This window comes from Lonchura striata, chromosome 20 (genome assembly GCF_046129695.1).
Source record: "Lonchura striata isolate bLonStr1 chromosome 20, bLonStr1.mat, whole genome shotgun sequence".
NCBI lineage: Eukaryota > Metazoa > Chordata > Aves > Passeriformes > Estrildidae > Lonchura > Lonchura striata.
Genome location: NC_134622.1, coordinates 2,165,343 through 2,185,226, shown reverse-complemented (window position 1 = coordinate 2,185,226; position 19,884 = coordinate 2,165,343). Strand labels below are relative to the sequence as shown.

The 19,884-nt window shown below is 43.2% G+C and overlaps 1 protein-coding gene across 5 annotated transcripts in view; it reads left to right on the top strand.

Annotated features, from left to right (window-relative positions):
* Window positions 1-18,056, top strand: part of AUTS2 (activator of transcription and developmental regulator AUTS2) — a 770,185-nt gene extending 752,129 nt beyond the window's left edge. For all 5 annotated transcript variants that reach the window (XM_077787474.1, XM_077787476.1, XM_077787475.1 and 2 more), the window contains 7 exons: window positions 1,530-1,559; window positions 3,037-3,108; window positions 6,722-6,863; window positions 7,354-7,431; window positions 8,668-8,751; window positions 9,619-9,841; window positions 14,898-18,056. In XM_077787474.1, coding sequence (XP_077643600.1) covers window positions 1,530-1,559; window positions 3,037-3,108; window positions 6,722-6,863; window positions 7,354-7,431; window positions 8,668-8,751; window positions 9,619-9,841; window positions 14,898-16,137 — 1,869 coding nt within the window. In that variant the 3' untranslated portion in view covers window positions 16,138-18,056. The remainder of the gene's footprint in view (window positions 1-1,529; window positions 1,560-3,036; window positions 3,109-6,721; window positions 6,864-7,353; window positions 7,432-8,667; window positions 8,752-9,618; window positions 9,842-14,897) is intronic.
* The last annotated feature ends 1,828 nt before the right edge of the window (window positions 18,057-19,884 follow it).

Here is a 19,884-nt window from a genome sequence, read left to right as displayed (position 1 = left end):
CCTGAAAACCTTGAATGCTAGAGCTGCCATCTTCAGAAAGTCCAAATTAACACCCTAAAACCAAAGCTGTCTGAGCTGTTTCATCAGGGAGTGCTGCAGAAGTTCTGTGGGAACATTTCTCTCCCCCCAGGCCCTAGGGTAAAGGAATAAAAGTCCAATTCAACGTAGAAAATGTACAAACCTCCCCAAGATTTGTGTTTGTGCTCTGTAATTGTTTTTAATGTGGGTAATGACAGCTATTCCCTGGGTTACTGTAGTATTGATTGCCCCAGTGAAATACGGATGCACTTTATTGATCACTCAGTGCTTCTGGATTTCTGAATTCCAGGGGATGTGAACAGCATTTATTGCCTCAGCACTTTGTCCCTCTGCCCAAGGGTTATTGTTGTGTTTGAATTGATGGCCATTATTTCCATAAGGAACTTCATACTCAAATATTTTTAGCAGAACTCTCAAACAAAAGCACTGAGGAAGTCTTCCCAAAATTCCAGGTTGTGGCATGGCTGAACTTCCAGAGCTGTTGTCTTTGCATTGGGCCAAATTCCAGTACTTTGGGTTGCTCAGCAGTGGAGCTGAGGCTGAGCTTTACACCAAAAGGAACCACATTTCTGTTTGTTTGGCTAAGTGCAGAGATAACCAGAACCTCCCATCAGGAAGTCATTTAGCTTTATGTTCCCTTTCAACTGGGAGTGAGTTTCGATTATTTCAAGATGATGCATTGTGCCATCACTGTGTCTGCTAAGTACCTTCTGCACCTATAAATCTCCTTGAGTATTGCATTTCAAAACAGAAAATCCAAAACAAATGAGCAATACCCAATAAATTGAATTATTTCCCAGCATTTATTGATGAAATACAAGCAAAAAAAAAAGGGGAATAAAAAATAATCTACTCCAAAAAAGAAACCCAACAGGCCACATCAAAAATAAAAATGAGAAAATTGGGTTTTTATATGGGCTCTGTTTACCAACATCTGTTTCAGTGTGAAAACAATTAAGGCAAAGCCCATTTACACCAGAGAGGAGCTCTGGCAGCAGTGAGGCACAAGGCCATGACTTTGGCTGGTGGGTGGACACACTGCTGGTGTGCAGGGCATGGCTGACACCCCATCCCAGCCATCCCAGCCCCACTGTGGGATTGAACCCTATCAATTATCCAGCCTTGCCATGAGCTGAGGAGCTCTGAAAGATGAGAGCAGGAGTTTGCCCAAAGGACAGATCTGTGCCTCCATCAGAGCAGCTAACCAGCCATTTCTGCAGCATTAAATCAACAAATTGCTGCTGCTGCCAGGGGCCAGAACTCTGTTTGAGCCTGGTGGAGCTGCTCATCACCACTCAGGTGCCACAGCCAGGGGGAGGGGACAGCACAGAGATGGAGGCTCAGGACTAATTATTATCCAAAAGGACTTCATTTGAAAGTAAAATTCTAGCATTTTAATTTCATCTCTTAATGAAGCAATACAGATTTGTTAATTAGAGCAATTGTTTGAGTGACAGGCGTGTAACCAAGCTGTCATTTCTTCTTCACAGTTGACAGATCCGTTCAGGCCCATGTTGAGGGTAAGAAATCTTCCTGTGCTCCTGTTTGTCATGCTTGGCTCAGTCCCACCAGGTTGCAGCACAAAATAATTCCAAATGAGAGCTGCCAAGTGTCACCTGGGCAGTTCTGCCCTGCTTTTGGGGAGGGCAGGGCACTCCTGCAGCTCCTCATCACTCAAGGACAAGGCAGAGTTTCACAGTTGGAAGTTTTGCTCTTCTCATGGAGCCCCTCATGTGAACACTTGAGCTTAAATATTGATGATCCTTCCATCATGGTTTCCTGAGGCAAATCGTAGAGATCCTGGCAGTGATTCCCTGTTACTTCACTGCACTCTGAAGGAGTTTGCTTTATTATTTTACTGAGTGTTTTCAGTGTTATTCAGTGTGGTACATCCCACCCAGGTATCTCGCTGTCCACTGTAGACAGACAATCCACTTCAAACACAAAATATTTTAAAAATAAGGTTCTAAAGATCCAGTCCATGATCCATCACTCATCTAAAAGGAGTTTTGGTTAATTTGTCAGCATATTCAAGAAAAAGGTCTAGATTTTGCTTTAGTGAACCTACTAAATCACTAGCACAGCCAGTTTTGCAAATTAGCAAAAGGCTTGAGTTTAGGGTAGTATGTCTGTGATATAGAGTGGTGTTTTTTATTATTTAATTATTGGTTGATACACAGCTAGAACTAGAAGGCAGACCATGTGCCATAGTTTGTGAAACAAGTAGCTTAAGGAGACTCTTAAATTCCTGTGATAAGTTTTAAATCTGCAGGAGTCATTAGTTGTGTAGGTAACTACAGACCCCTAAGTAACAAAATTGAAGAAAGTAGCTCTCAAATGAGTCTTTTTCAGACAGTTTCCAGCTGTGCTGGAAATGGAGTACAAACTCAACAGGAGGCCTAACAAGCACTCTGGTTCCTGCCTCCCTCTCTCTTCACTGTGACTCAGGGGGACAGGGAGGATGCAAAGTCCCCCCCGGAGTGATTTGAGTGACCTCCATTGTTTTCAGCACATTTATGAGCAGAAGTCTTGGAGGGACAGACAGCAATTACATGAGGGAGTCAGATGAATTTTGAAAACCAGGGTGACCTTTAAAACCACTTCTATTTTCATTCTTTGATGGAAATGCCTGTCCTAGAATTTGTGGAAATGACCTGAGTGTGCAGCTGTGAGCAGTCCAGCTGTGCAGGGCAGCTGCTCACAGGGACACAGCCTCACAGCTTTCAGCAGCACAAGCTGCACTCTCAGCCAGTGGATTACAAGAGTGGATCCAGCTGGATCATTCCTGGATAGCCAGATAAATTCCCTAGCAAGGGACAAGTCTTTCCATTTCAGCTTTTCCAGGAGGATGGAGAGGGAACCCTTTGCTTTCAGTTGTCTTGGCGTGGGGATCCCGTAGACTAAATCAGAGAGGGCTCAGGGTCAATTTTCTTTTAGGAATAGACTAAAGCATGTCAGGTCTTTTGAAAGTTACTGATCCATGTCTTGTTTTTCCAGAAACCTGGCAAGTGGTGTGCTATGCACGTGCACATCGCCTGGCAGATCTACCATCACCAACAGAAAGTCAAGGTCAGTGCCTGGGAAGCCTGGACTGGGGGTGGGGGCACAGAGCAGAGCTCAGAGAGGAAGGGCTGGCTCTCACCTGGGCACTTCTGTGCCATGGCCAGTGCCATGGTAAAGTCACACACGCAGCATTGAGCAGAAGCCTCGTTTCTGAGGGTTGGTGTATAAGGGTGAAAAGCTGAAAGTAGAGTACCAGCTGAGTGTCTGGGATGTGCTGGAGCCAGGACAGCAGGTCCTGGGTAGGAGCTACAGCTCTGTAGCTAGGAAGGGTGAAATGGAGGTGAGCTACAAGGTGGTTTGCTTTTATTTATTTATTTATGGCTGAGGACACAAATTTATCAAGTGTTTTTTTTTTTTTTTTTTTCTGGAGGCACTAGGCACATGTATCCACTTCCTCTTATTAATGTTCAAGGCAGAAGAGGATACAGGGAGACTTCTGCTGTCCCTAGGATGCTTTACTAGTGTGGCTGCACAGGTTCCCCTCAGCCTTCCTTCACAGCCCCTCATGGCTGGAGGGTGGCACCTGGATGTGTCCAGGCTGCCCGGGCAGGCACAGCCTCTCAGGGGATGTTGTGTTATCAGACACTGCCTCACTACACTGAAGGTTAGGGGATGGAAGTCCTGTCTTAATTATTTTTCAAGCTCTGAGATTTCAAGGGTGAAGGCCATGAGTAGTTTTTCATTCTTACTTAACTGAATTTCCATTGCACATGGACTCTGGGAAAGTTTATTCCCCTTTATGGTATTTTTACTGTATCACTTAAAGATCTTGTGTTACTCCTGAAGTTTTTCAGTAAGTCACAAATGGTTGTTGTTCTTCACCGCTCATACTTTAGGAATCAATAGTTTGTGTTAGAAACTAATATTACCAGGGAATCCTTAGCACTTTGCAGTTTGTGTGTGCACTTGAATTGTGTAGAGTAGTGGTATAAGAATATGAAGATGTTGAACAGCTATGAAAACCTGCAGCTAATAGAGTTTAAAAATAACCCTTTTAAACAAGGTTGACAGGTTAATTTGCTGCAGTAGACATATCTCTCTTCTCTGCTTCCTTATGTTTCCCCTGCTAGTGATCTTCATTCATCTTCCCATTATCAAAAAAGACAAGATTATAGACCTAGAGAGTTATATGTCCTTTTTTTTTTATTTTATTGAAAAGGTATTTTCTTGAAATGAAATTATTATTCCCATGTTATATGTGTCCTTTGAATCTTCCTTGATTTGATATTCAAAGAGAGGTCAAACCAGTATATTTATAACTCACAGTAAATGCCATTTTCATGCAGCCATTTATTTCTTTTACCTCATACTTTTCCACCTGGCATGTTAAAAAAAAAAAAAATAGCAAGAATAACACCCAGAAGCACATGAAAGGATGTTGACTCGAGTTTTTGAGGCTGTGCATGATATTTTCAAGAATAATTCAGAAGTGTGTCTGGTCAGTAAGGAGAGTTGGGATGTCCCTGGGTACACAGGAACCATGTCCCAGTCCTGATGTAACCACAAAGGGGGAATCTCTGTCCCAAGGCTCACACAGGACAATTTCCCCTTCTCCTTACTCACTGCCATGGTTGTGAAGGTGCCTTTTTTTCTGCACAAACTGAGGTTGCTGCCTGACCACAGAGCAGGGAATCAAATGGGCTGGTTTGCAGTTTGCATGCAGTGCCACAGGGCTGCTGCCAGTAACGATCTGGCCCAGTAATTGCTTGCAGAGGGCAGCAGCAGGCACTGAAGGAGCAGGCACAAAGGGAAACTTTAAAACACAGCCTTCCTGACCTCAGGAAAAATTGCATGCAGCTGTGGATGTTGTTTGGCTGCCTGTGCCTCTGCAGCAAGACCTGGGTAACCTCTGCACACCTCAGGGATTCAACAGGGCTGCACAGCAGTCAGGGCACAGAGCACATTTACAGCCTCCTTACACTGCCCGCTGCTCAGGAGAGGATTTATGCTCCATAATTGGGCCTCTCTCCTTTAGGAAGGGCCTTACAGCCTGATCTAAGAGCAGTGCAGACATTTACATTGATTTTTGTGGGCACCATGCTCAGGTGTTACACATTTTCTGGAAATACATTAAGAAGGATTGGCATCCAGAGGCTGCTCTCCTGAACAGCAGCTGGGGAGAAAAGAAATCTGACCATTTCCCTGGTACTATTTTAAGGTAAACCAACACATTCAGAAAGCTTTTAACACATCCATGGTATTCCTGTTCCTCTTCAGACAGGGGATTTGTTCGTTATTTAGAGCAGCACCATTCATATGGCTGCAATTAAAGTTTCAGCCAGCTTTTGCTATTCTGAGTAATGCCTGTCAGGGGTTTATAACTTGGTTGTTAAAAAAGAATAAAAAGAGTTCACAGCATAAAAATCTGGCACACTGGCTTCTACTGAGGCATTTGTATTTTCTGAATGCCTTTTAACTATTAAAGCACTTCAGTGTTACTTCCTTAAAAGATTTGACCTTGACTTGGCCACCTTTGCAGTTTCAGTATTCTTGCAGGCCATTATCTCCAGACATAGATAGTGGCTTTGTTTCCCTTTTCCTTTTTCTTGTTTTCCTGCTTTTTTTTCTTACTTTTTTGTTCTCATGACTACACAGACATGTTTCTAGCACTTGAAAAACAGCTACAAGGCATGCACATTAATTTGATCATAACTTTTTAATATGCATATTTATATCATTGTAATAGTCTGTACTTGGGGCTGGCACAGTATTAAATATTGATTTATAAAGCGTAGCCTGCTCTAGAACTACTGTTAAGATCTCCTGGTTCCTTGTTACCCATTTATAAATCCTTTCAGCTGCCCTGCACAATTAATCAGCAATCTGCATTTAGGGAGTTCTGGCAGCGCAGGTAATTGGGAATTTGGTTTTCTTCCTTCATTCTATAAAACTACTGAAGTAGGCACCACTGAAACAAGGATGTGGCACAAAGAAGAGCACATCCTTCATCCACTTACCACTCACAATGCAGCTGCCTCAGCAAATTCCCCTCACAAAAGGGAGGCTGCTGACTCTAACACATGTACACAGAGACATGCAGCACTGAGTGTGGGCTGAGAGCTGTCAAAGTGGGACTCAGCCATTCCTGCTCTGCACTCTGCTTCCTTTCAGCCCCTCATCAGGCTGAGGGGCACTGGAGGATGCTTTGCATCCAGCATTTCTTGGTGGCAGCTTTCCCTTGGAAATGAGTGGTTCTGATGTCTGTGTCTGGTCTTTCAGCACCCCTGCCCAGCAGGGACGAGGACCAAGCTGACATTCCCATTTATTATGTGGGACAGACCTGTCCTTACAGCTCAGCAAGTGTCTGAGGCCTTTTCAGAGAGTTTTATGTGTGTTGTTGAAGGCAGCTCTGTGCTAAACACCCTGGAGAGGTGGGTGTGAGCATATGTGAAAACACTGGTGAAATTAGCAGGAAATATGAAGGAGCCAGAGCCTTTCCCTCTTTGCCTTAGATCTCCCTTCCAGGAAAACAGCTGTGTGCCTGTGCTCGGGGTCCCAAAAGCCAATATTCTTGTTAAAACATCAGTATGAATGAACTGCTCTACCCACATCATTCTGGAAGTGCCTTTTGCTGTTACCTTTTCAGACAGTCTCTTCCAAGTCCTGTTTTCCATTTCAGAAACAGATGCAGTCTGATCCACACAAGCTGGACTTCGGCCTGAAACCAGAATTTTTGAGCAGGCCACCAGGCCCCAGCCTTTTTGGAGCCATCCACCACCCCCATGACCTGGCTCGGCCATCAACTCTCTTCTCCACAGCCAGTGAGTACTGAAAGTGAAATCCCCTTCTTGCTCCTTGCTCATTAAACTGCTGATCCTTGCCATGAATTTCCCATATGCTTTGGCTTATGAACTCTCTGCAAGACATCTCAGGGGCTATTAGTCTATTAGATAAATATTTTAAAATTATTCTGTATGCTTTTATAAAGAGCCCAACCTGCTGGAACACTGCACAGGTAGTAAATGAGGGAACGTTTCCTCACAGAGCAATGTCTCATGCATCATGGAGATGAGATGTTGGAAATAAGGTGTATTTCTGACCTGAAACATTCATTCCCCTGCATCCCTTATCCTCTAACTAGGTATTTCTGTTTGCAAAAGCAGCTGCTCTCTGCATAGGATCCTGTGAGCCCCATGCAGGGCACAGCAGTGTCAGCTCACATGAGCTGTTAAAGAAGGGACAGCCCAGAGCACAGCGAGTCCCTCTCTGAGCATTTGCTGGGAATTGACCCCTTTTGCTTTGTTTTGGCAGGTGGGGGGCATCCAGCCGGGACCCCTTTTGGCCCACCACCCCACCACAGCAACTTCCTCAACCCTGCTGCTCACTTAGGTAGGTCCTCTCTCAGCACAGACACTGACCACTGAGACATGACAGACTTCCTGTGGGGAGACACTCTGAGTGTGCTGCTTATTAACCTTTACAAATAGCACATTTTAGTTTTTACCCAGGTAGAAGTTTAAATACACAGAAAAATGTCACTGTTTGTGTTTTGAAATACTTCTGGACATTAGAGGAGCAGAGTAACTGTCTGGGTTTCATTTGAATTATACTTAGAACCAGTCAAAAAATGCCTTAAGGACAAGGCTTTGGATCACAGAAATGTTTCTTTTCCTAGCTCCTACTTAGATATCTGTTTTTCTGTTAAAGTGAATAAGAAACATAGCTTTAAAATCTTGTGATCTGGTTTCATGTGCCAGTTAGTGAAAACTGGTGAATACACATTGAAAACCAGAACCATCCAAGTCACCAGATGTTGTTATTTCCTTTCTAGCTTATTGCTTTTGTAATGAGGTGATCTGCTCCTTATGGGAGCATCCAAGACCAAAACTTTAAATTGTCATCTTATTTTGCATGGGGAAGGATTTGGGAGGGTCACCAAACTGGTACAGCAAACAGAAAATGCAGGTTTATCATTCTGCACTTTGCTGCCTATGGAAAATGCTGGCTTTGGGCTTCTTTTTCTCTGTGCTGATATTTATCAGAAATGATTGCATCAAAATTATTAGACTACTCCAAAATAAAGTGAGAATTTCTTTATATGATTTTCCTGTTGCCTGTATGCATTAACTAAAAAAAAATGTTTCAGCATTTTTCAGTCCATACTAGTTTTTTGTGTAGTATTAGCAATAAACACCAAGGGAATGACAGAATGCTCAGGCCAGCATGACAGTGGAACAGGACATTTTATTTATTTATACCCTGGCTCTGGTTTAGGAGACATGGCCTGAAGGTGTTTGAAGCACAGTTGCCAGAGTTAATGATAGTTTGACTAGCAAGGGGGACATTTCCTGAGGAAGGAAATAAATGGAAGTAAAACCAGATATGTTTGCAGGTTTCAAATGAAGTATCATGTCCATTTTAACATCTTGATTTTCTTTAAGAGGGAGTTTTTTAGTAGATGATGCCATGGGCATGGCCAGGAAGAAAGCCAGTGCTTTGTGTCCCAGCCCCTCAGAGCCCTGCTGTGTGTGGGGGCACAGCTGGGGTGCAGGAAGGTGCCACGGGGGTGCTGGATGGGGGCTGGCAGCTCCCTCGGGGCTTTCAGCTGTTTGTGTTGCTTTGCAGAGCCCTTCAACCGGCCGGCGTCGTTCAGCGGCCTCACCGCCGTGGGCAGCAACGCCTTCGGGGGGCTCGGGAACCCCGCAGTCAGTGAGTACCGGGCCGTGGCCCTCCCTGCTCTGCAGCTCGCCAGGGCCACTCAGGGGACTCTTGGCTCTCTTTTGTACTGCTTGGTTACATCACCTACCACTAAAAGATGGGAATTTGGAAAGCGACCTTTTCCGGTTGTCAGTAAATCGTTTAATGTTAATTACTTAATAGTTTGGGTTCAACCTAGTGCTAAATGTTACCATTACAATGTTAATTTAAAAAAAAAAAATAGAGCCTTTGAGTGCTTGTGAAATTTCCCATGGTTTTGTTGCATGTTAAGAAGTAAATAATGTATGCAGCTAGGGAGCTGTGGATGGTGATATTATTTTTTTTCCTTTCTCACCAGTAATTCAGGCCATGTGCCTGGAAAAGATCACTAACCTGCATTTACTAGTCCAGGTTCATCAACATTTCTCTAAATTTAGCCAGTCACAGAAAATCATCCTTTTAAAAGTCACTCTCTTTCTTCATACTTCAAATCTGGCATGATTTTGGTCACATATTATTTTTTTTTTGGTTCAGGATCAAATGTAACAAGTTCCATTACTTATAGTCCCTATAACGGTCATTTCCTGATGTCTCCAAAACATTTGGAATAAGGATCATTGTCACTTTTATCTTGCTCCTTCATCCCTTGTCAATTTTATCCACAGCATTTCCCTTTCCAATTAAAAGAGCTGTCAGATACCTGCCCATTTTTAGGAATGAGACCCTCTAATGAATCTCTGTTAATTTCCTTTCCTTTTCCAGCTCCCAATAATATGTATTCATTTTAACTCTGAGTGCTGTAAAAGTTGTTTTGGTAAGTACCTTCACTAGAGCATACCTTTTTCTTAAACCTTTTTGTTTTCCACTTCACCATTTCAGCACCCAACTCAATGTTCGGCCACAAGGATGGCCCCAGTATGCAGAGCTTTAGCAACCCTCACGAGCCCTGGAACCGACTGCACCGAACTCCTCCTTCGTTCCCGACCCCTCCGCCCTGGCTGAAGCCAGGAGAGCTGGAGCGCAGTTCATCTGCTGCAGCTCATGACAGAGATAGAGATGTAGATAAACGAGACTCATCTGTTAGTAAAGATGACAAAGAAAGGTACGAAAGAACACTTCCAAGAATTGTCTAGTTCAAAGCTTGGGGCTCCGTTCCGCTTTTAACCCTCCCCAGCCTGGCACGTTGTGAACCCAGAGCTTCACCAGAGGCACACCTGGAGCTGTCCTCAGGGTGGCACCACGGAAGAGGCAGGTTTGCAGCTCAGGTGTTCCCCTCTGCAAGGTTTCTCTTCCCACTTGCACCACACACTTCACCTGAAGGAGCTTTGCTGGAGCCCAGTTCAGGCAGTGTCAAGTGGGAATAGAATCACACCCACCCACTCTTACCTTATGGGTCGCATTGTCGTAGGTCTCTTGAAGGGTTAACTTGGAGATAGTACCTGACAGGATGGAAGAAAGGATTCTGAAGTCTATCAGATGCTTATCTGCACCTTCAAATTCTTAAATAGCTTTGTAAATCAGACCTTATCTGCAAAACACTCCCTCTCTCAAAAAACAACCTGACCAGAGGGACCAGTGCTAAAGATGTGAGCTGAGAAGACTGAAATGCACCAGGAATTTCATGTGCCAAAACCATAGCAAGCTTCAGAGCATGCAGTTCATGAAAAGCACCTCCTTTCCCCTCAAAAAAGCCCCTACACTTGCACTGCTGTTAACACACCTTCCAACACAGTTTCTATTCAGTGTTTTGCATGGACTTGCATGCTCACATGTCCAGGCTGGGAAGGGCTAATGGAAAGTAAAACCTGGTCATATTTATTTTTTGTCAGGACTGTTCCCATTATTCAGTTAACGCAGTAAAAATTCCTCTTAACATTGAAGTACCAAATTTATAAGAATTTGCCATTCAGCAAGTGTCATGCCTTCCTTGAAAACTGTAGAGAGGCTGATTTCATCTTTTACAGTTGTGGCTTAATGGCTTTCCGGTTAAGTTTGCACATTACTACATAATGGCTATTTGTTTCTAATATTTTAATCTAAAAGAATATTTAGGAGATGTGCTTTTCTGACTTCTCTGTCACTAACCCAAAGATATGCATTAGTAGCCTTTTCTAAAAGAAGTTATGCTAACACATTAGATATTCTAAAACTACATGTAAGAGCTTTTCTACATTGTTCTAAAAGAAAGGCGAACTACAGATCTTTTCACCTACATTTTCCATTTGGAATATTTTCTGTTTGGTAGCATAGCTTCATTATTTTCATGTCTGATGTTAATGCTTCAAAAGAAATTGCTGTTACAAATTGGGTTTTCTGTCATGCAAAAGGCTTAAGCATGTGAGTAACTTTACTGGCTTGAATGGCAAAGCATTTTAGTTACTATGATCTGGGTAGTCTGTAGAATTATGTGATTATTTTGGTTACTGTTTTGTTGTTTTCTCATGAAGTGTTCTGCTGAAGAAAATCCTTACTGAAAACATTCCTTGCAAGCTGCTTTGGCATTGTCTGAACTCCACATCGTAGCTCAGAACATGTTCCTTTTCAGTAATTTGAGATCTTAGCAGTAAGCATCATCCATCCCTCGTACTTGTGCACAATTCCAGCTTGCAGTGAGTGCAGTCCTGGTTTCACCCCTGCAGTGCTGCTGTGTGCCCAGCTCTGTGGGCACTTTGCAGCATGTTCACACTGTGGGCTGTGTGAGGAGAGGCTGCGAATCCCTTCCCAGAGCTGTGCTCCCTGTGGAGAGAATGTCAGAGGAGCTGAGAGCCTCTCCTACCTCCTCCTTACCATTCAGTGGCACCCAGTGGGGTGAGCACAGAGCTTTCCAGCTGAGGTCCCAAGCTTTGTTATCTATTTGAAATTAATCTGCTCAAGCAGGAAGAGCTGGGAATCACACCCAGAGGTTGTTTGATTTTATCTCAAAATCATCTGGTCATCAAGGGTCTAACATTACCCACCCAGAAATGGCCCAGGTAGCCAAAAGCATTGACCTCAACTCCTGCCTGCAGTGGACAGGTCCCTCTGAGCTTGGGGCTCCCCCACCTAAGGTTGGTGTTGGATGGGGTGGGGATCCCTGGTGGCTCCTCTTGGATCAGCTGCATGGCCTGTGCACCACAGCCCCTCCCAGGCAGGCTGAGAGAGGTGAATGCCTCAGACAGCCCAGAGAGAGCAGAGCTGCAGAACAGAACTGCAGCAGTGACCCTTTCCTGGCTGGGAATAACATTGCAGAGCCCTGATTGCTCCTGGGACATTGCATGTCCCTTCCAGCTCAGGGTATTCTGGGATTCTGTGATTGATTGCAGTTGTGGAGGGGTTTTTTTAGGAAAAAAAAAAGAAAAAAAGAGGAAAAATAGCAATGTGACAAGCAGGATTTGTTCCTTCTCAGTGGTATTTTGTTTAAAAGATGTCACTGAACACTTCCAGTATAATTATAATGGCATTTAAGGGTCTGCAATCCTAGAGCATTAAACCAAACCAACCAAGAATCTTTTGCTCTTTTATTCAATATAAATGGGGCACACACCTCAGCATGAGAAATTCAGTATTTTTCACTGCACCACACAGCCTCAGAACTTCTCTTAATTGGTAATAAGTTCATTGGATAATGTGATTTTAAGTTTCTTCTTGGTGGAGGCAATGGCTTAGAGCTGTTCTTGTATTATCAACCTAAGGAGCTCTTGATAAATTTGGGGATTATAAAGTTATTCCTTCTCTGTCCACTGGACTATGTGCAGCTCACTTAAATGAGCTGAATAATCAGGAGCCTCTTGAGATGTTACCAACACTGTCATTGAATACGATGACATTGGCAGAGGAATTTGTAATTTTGGTTGCACATACATTTCTCCTTAATTACAGAAAACAGCTGTTATTTTCTCTAAATTTTATATGTAATTTAAAGTACATCAATTGCATGGAAAATTGATTAAATATCAACAAAAGGACTGAGTGAGCCTTCCTAGGGAAATAAAACAATTAAGGGTACCCTCTGAACTAGTCCCATGAGCAAAATAAATAAAAGATTAGGTATTGCAGAGCCCACAAGCCAGTGTTTTCTCAGCAAAGTAAAAGAATTGAACCTTCATGTTGAAAATCCTTCACTGGAGGGCCTTGGCTTGGTCTCCCTGTGTACAGATCTGGAAACTGTTAAATGCCTCAACTCTTGGTGGAAAGCAGGTGGAGGGAAATTAGAGGCAGGATGCAATTTCTGCACTGTTCATGTCCCATTGAATGAAGGCAGCATCTGATTCCAAGCAATGAAGTGCTGGACAGTGCAGATGAGGCAGGGCTGGTGTCAGATGCTCTGTTTTCCAAGTGTTTTCAAGAGTCACATTCTGGACTTTGGAGGTCTCTCAGACATGGCCCATGAAATGATAGTTTCAACAGTTCAGTCTAGACACAGCCAAAGATGCATCTGGTGACATTAGAATGAGAGTTTTCTTCTCCCAGGCATTTTTTTTCTGCACTTGTTGCCGTTTCAGTGTCCAAAAGTACCTAGAGGTACAAATCTTACACAGTTCAGCAAAAGAAGTAGGTAACAGAAATTGTACAGGTGAAGGAGCAAGTGTTCACCTTGGAGTCACCCTCTGAGCTGCCCTTCATCAGTCAGGTCTGCTGATCTTGCCCAGAGTGTCACCTGCTGGTGTGTCCCAGCCTTCAGGTGACACCAGCACCCGGAGAGACACCATGGCAGCTGGAGCTGAGGAGGCCTCACTGCTTACCCTTTCCACAGAATCCCAGAACAGCTGGGGCTGGAAGGGACCTCTGGAGATCATCCACTCCAACACCCTGCTGAGGCAGGGCCATCCAGAGCAGGTGACAGGAACGTGCCAGGTGGATTTTGTCTTCAGAGACCTCCCTGGGCATCCTGTTCCAGTGCTCTGCCACCCTCAATGGAAGGAAGTTCTGTCTTACGCTGAGGTGGAACTTCTTGGGTTTTTGTTTGTGGCCATATATAATTGTTGCCTTTAACAGCACATTGTCCCTCATCCCACATGGAACAGAATTTCTATGCTCAGTAAACAGCACATGTCCAGCACTGAATATGTGGAGCTATGTTTATAGAGAGACTCCAACTCAGAGGTCAATTGAAATTACTAAGAGGTTAAAATCATTGGAACTGAGATTAGATTCACCTTGTGAATTTGATTTGTTTTAAATGGGAGAGCTTTTTCACTTAGCGTTGCCCATAACAACTCTTGGTCAACACTACTTCCTGAAAAAAATTGGTATGGAACCCATTTCTATATATCAATTTTTGTTCATTTCCAGACAATAATTCCCTGATCTTTTGTGCACCATAACTAGGTTTAAAAGATGGAATGAATTCACAGTATTTTCTGGGAAGGGTTGGTCATCTGAGGAGCAGCTGACTCCAGGCATGATGTTTTCAGAGCCAGTCTGAAGGATGGACAGACAGAGCAGACTTATCTCTGCTGAGGATGTCAGCACAGAATCTGTGTGATGGGCAGTTCTGTTAAACACTTGCACTGGGGGTCACTGCACACTCAGGGAGGTGTCTTCCTGTCAGACGGCTGGCTTGGCAACATCAGTACTGGTGGTACTTGAAAGAATTTTGTCTTGGCTTGAAGTAAATGGAATTGTGAAAAGTAAATTGAAAAGCTAGACATTTGAAGAGAAAATAGGAGAGAAATTAGTAGTGTACAAAGGTCTGGAAATGTTTTTAAAAGTAATTTGAAAAAATAGTAATCTGTTTTCCCAAATGTATTCTTAATAGAATAAGTAGGTAGAATACTATTAACCATGTAATTTATATTTAATTGCCTACTTTTTGGATGAAATGAGTATGTTTTTACTTGTCTCTCTTCTTTGCAAACATTTAAAGTCGTTGTCTTTGAAATACACATCCTAGAGCTAGATTCCCATGGGAGCCTTCTGTGGACTTGTTTGAGGTCTCAATCAGATTCTTCACAGAGCAGCTTTGGCGATCTGCTGCTGCTGCAATGAGATAACAGAATAGGCCAAGTTTAGAGATGGGATGTTCTTCTGGAGTTTTGGGTGTGTCAGAGGCACAGTGCATTTGCTGGTGCACGTCACCAGCTCTCTGCAAAGCCATGAGTAGAAAGGCAGGCACTCTGATGCTTTGATTTCTTTGCAGAGCTTCTCATGCCTTCATTTCACACTTCTCTTTCTTGTAGGGAGAGCATTGAGAAAAGACACTCCAGCCATCCTTCGCCAGCACCTATCCATCCAGTAAACTCCCTCGGACATAACCGCAGCTCAAGTGAGCAGATCAGGAGCCATCTGAATCCCGAGGTTCGAGAAAAAGAGAAACCCAAAGAACGAGAGAGGGATCACTCCGAATCTCGGAAGGAAATTAATGTTGAAGAGCACAAGGTGAAGGACAGCTATGTTTCGGAGAAAGAAGGCCTGAGCCATGAAAGCCGAGTGGTGGAAGAGTCTAAACAAATGCCCAGGGTTCCTTCCCCCTATGCCAGGCCCCCCGTTGTGGAGAGCACCAGGCCTAACAGCACTTCCAACCGCGAGGCCGACAGGAAGAATGAGCCGGCGTACGATAACCCGAAGAAAAGCAACGAAGTCAAGGTGAAGGAAGAGCGAAAGGAAGACCATGATGTTCAGCCTGAGGGACCTCAGACTCATAGGTCATCTGATCAGCCACCACCTATATCCACATCCAATGTCCACCCAAGTCCTTTAGTGTCCATGCCCATGACTGTAGGTGTGACTGGTATACATCACATGAACAGCATCAGTGGCCTGGACAGGACTCGCATGATGACCCCTTTTATGGGAATTAGCCCAATTCCTGGTGGAGAACGCTTCCCCTATCCTTCTTTCCACTGGGATCCAATGAGAGATCCCTTGAGAGATCCCTACAGAGATCTGGATATTCATCGGAGAGACCCCCTGGGCAGAGACTTTTTGCTAAGAAACGACCCCCTCCATCGCCTCTCTACACCAAGGTTGTACGAAGCAGACAGGTCGTTCAGGGATCGGGAACCTCACGACTACAACCACCACCACCATCACCACCACCCTCTGTCCGTGGACCCGCGCCGGGAGCACGAGAGGGGCACCCACCTGGACGAGCGGGAGCGGCTGCACATGCTCCGCGAGGACTACGAGCACGCGCGCCTGCACTCGGTGCACCCCGCCGCCCTGGACGGGCACCTGCCCCACCCCGGCCTCCTCACGCCAGGACTGCCCAGCATGCACTACCCCCGTGTCAGTCCCCCCACGGGACACCAGAACGACCTCCTCAATAAAACTCCCCCCACAGCAGCTCTCAGTGCCCCTCCGCCTCTTATCTCCACGCTGGGCCCTCGGCCCGGCTCTCCCAGAAGGACTACTCCTCTGTCCACAGAGATGAGAGAGAGGCCTCCCTCTCACACCCTCAAGGACATCGAGGCTCGATAAGCAGTGAGACTCAATGAGAACCAGAGCAAGAGGGACAAAAACCTTGTAAATGAACATAATATAAGACCTTCTTACTAGTCATTGATACAGACTGGGGATGTGACCCACTGTACAATATGTATAGACCTGAGTGCAAAGATTTTGAAATGATTTTTTTTGTATATTATATGTTGAAATTTTCCAGATCTTTTAGCCAAGTCCATATGTTCCTCGTGTCTCCTACTCTATTTTATTTCTAGTTTAAAAATTTCAAAATTTGAACTGAAGAACAAGACATCAGTCTGAGTGATTTGACTAGAAACAAGCCACCACCAATGTCAACCCTACAAAGCTCTTTCAAACCAGAAGTGAAGTCAATTGTAGATATTTATGTAAAAAGATTGCTTCATGGATTAATGGTTCATATATGCAAAAAGGGTAAGATGAAAGCTTTACTTTGTACAAATGTAAATAGATAAAATTAAGTAACATAATACATTAATACTTCTTAAACTGTGCTATTTGCAAACTTAATATTGATCAACACAGTCTGCTTATGCTGTGTTACTTATATTGTTATAGACAGCTAAACCCCTTCAACTATGCAATGAATTTTAAGGCTTTTCACAAAAGCCTTTATAACTCAAAGGAGCCTTTTCAACACACAACATAATTAAAGTCATATTTTCCCTGAACAAGCTCATTTCTAATGGAAGCCTACTTCTCTTGTTTTGATGAAGAAACAGCCCTTCAGAGGTGTAGTTTTCTGTGTGAACCCTTGCATCAGGCTGCTGAGGTCACTGTAGCTTGTGTGTCCCTTGGATGGTGTCAGGATTAGTGCTGTGTGATCGCTGATACGGAGTCATGGCGGATTGGGTTTCAGTCATATTAATCTGGGTTAAATGGTAATAATGGAATGCTGGAGATTTTCCAGAACTTTTGTCACTTAACATGTCTAATTTATTTTGGGGAGAACATCTGCTTATAGCCATTCATGTCTGGTTTTATTGCCAGTGTGTCATTTTTATCTGTACGCGTATTTTTTTTTTGTGTTAAGTGACTTTTAACTACATTGAAACAAATCCTACAAGAAAGTGAATACTTTTCTAAATTATGGATATGTTTTCACTGTGGAGCAGTAGTTTAATTAATGAACTCCGCTGCAGATTTCATAATGAAATTTATTGTATTTCAGTTGGTAATAAAGTCTGTGAATAGTTAACAGGTCAGCCTTGTTGTTCCCTAATCACAGAAGACATTAAATAACCTGAAGAATACGGTCCTTTTTAAAAATATGCATCAATCTTCTGAAATCTGTCTTTTCATAACACACTTTTTTATAATGTGTTAAGTTTCTTGTCTAAATTTTGGAGAGAATATGACTTTATCAGAGAGAATTCAATATCTTGTCTACTGGACTGTAAAATATATGTATGAAATAAAATTAGTTCCATTGGTCTTCTAGTGTATTAAAGTGCTATCTGAAGTTGTTACCCTGTTTTGGCAAAAAAAAAGAAAAAAAAAGAAAAAGTTAACTACAAACAGTTGTTTCTAATGATCAGAGATCTATTTTAGTAGTCAACTGAAGGTTTAGTTGTGAGCTTCAGATTTTTGTGAACTCCAGATGTTGTGCAGTGTTTCTTTTTTTTTTTCTTTCTTTTTTTTTTCTTTTTTTTTTTTTTTAACAAACGGAAGGAAAAATACAAAAAAGTCCCAACCCTGAGGAATATGTACACTGGAACCGTAGTGGTAGCTTTCAGTATTGTAAAGAGATTGTTATATACAAACCTTTTTGCTGTTTATCCTGTATGTAATAAAGTCCTTTCTAGATCCTATGTGAACAGAAAAGTGAAGCGGCTCTCAATCTTCAGCATGTTTCCTCCTCAGCGAAGACTTGTGTAATGTAAATTGTGCCATGTTATTAAAAAATGTGAACTAAACTGCTAGGTGCTTCTTTGTGTACAGTACCCCATCACTGCTGTGGGGAGGAAGTCCTTTTTCCCAACAGTGGGGTTTTGTTCAGAAGGAGTAGCTGTTAAAATTGTAAAGGAAATGGCAAGCTTTCATAAGCCATCTTATTGAAATCATTAGAGTTATCAGGGGAAAAGCAAGAAAATGAGACCAGATCCTTGTCTTGTCCAGATTCTTTATAGTAACACCCTACTTGGATTAGATTTTAATTAGACCGTAATCTTGGTCTGCTGGATGCACATCACTAAAAACTCGAGTTACTGAAGGAAGGCAGGACTGGATGGCCACAGAAGGATGTAACTATTGGAGCCAGCGAGAGAGGCCCCACGAGGCAGGTTCTGATTGAGAGCATCATCTTCCAGGCTCAGCTCATCCTTGGTAGAGGAGCCTGACAGCTTGGGCTGTGTCTTCAGGAGGGAAGAAACGTCATCTTGATTGTCCAGACTCATCCTTGTCCTCCCAGGTGCTGAGCAAACTCTTGTTGATGGTCCTTAATTCCCAGTTAAGCCCTCACTCCCAGAGTCCCAGAAAACATCGAGGCGTTTCAGTGCCTTTGAATTCAATTTAAGAGCTCCACACCTTTGAAGATCCCCATGTCAAGTCTTCTTGTACTGGTGATGCTCAGAAGAATATGTGTGAAAGGTGTAGTAAGAGATGAAACAAGATTTAATGCTTTTATACTTCAGATACATTAACTGCTTTTCAGAAAGTTTGATACAGTGATGTTAGCTTGTGGGTATAGACGATTTGATCTTTTTTGAAGGGTTTCAGGACATTTATCTTAAATCTTCTATTTTTGAATTCACTTGTGTTTAAGAAATGAACTTCATTTAAAGACCATGCCAGATACCATCTGTGGGAATGAAATTAGTCATAAGGGTATTAATTCTCTAGGTTATGTGATATTTTGATCATAGAAAACCCTCAGTGTGCTTATAGCAACCAGGACTTTGCTTTAGGTTTTCAATTCCTACATTGCCAAATTGCAACTAATTTTCCACTTAGCAGCTTCTTATCACTAGCTGAGATGCCAAATACAGTGTATAGGAAGGGAATCTTTGAAAATAGTACTAGCAGTTGTTTCCCAATACTTTGTCCATTTTATGCCATGCTTGCTCCCTTCTTTTTTAACTTCCTATTGTTTTGATCTTTGGTTTTCCATACTAAGACTTAGCTCCAGCCTGGTTTTCTGCTTTTCATACCTTACTGCTCCCCTCTTTATCAGTCCTGTCCTCTTTCATGGCCTAGGACAGCTAAATCTTATCAGAGGAGGCAATAAACACTGCAGATTTTTTTACAAAAATCATAGATACTGTACATTGTTGTTCCTTTTTACCTTTGCTCGTAGGAGCTCATGCAAACTGTAGTCCTTGCTGGGCTGGAAGATAGACAGGTGGAGGCTGGGAAGGATTTTACTGCAAGTATTTTCACTTGCTGTGGCCCTGCTTCATTGTGGAAGTGTTTAGCACGGTTCTTGCAGATTTGAACTCTAATTGCAGCTCCACACGTGCAGGTGACTCTGCTGAAAGGCTCTGGGACATGGACCAAGGTCACAGAGCAGTGGTGCTGCACTTACAGAGGAGCTCCTTGGTTTGCTGCTTGGTTTCTGGCAAGGAAGAAGAGTGAGCACTTGTTCAGAGACCAAAGACTTCAGTTACACAGGGTTTTGGTCTTACCACGGTGGCTTGGTTAAGTCCCAGCTGGATAAACCAACTTCCTTCTTTGGACTCCACCTGCCGGCTTTGGAGTGGCAGTGCTTGTTTTCAGAAGGTGATTTGGAGCATGATCCCAGCTTAA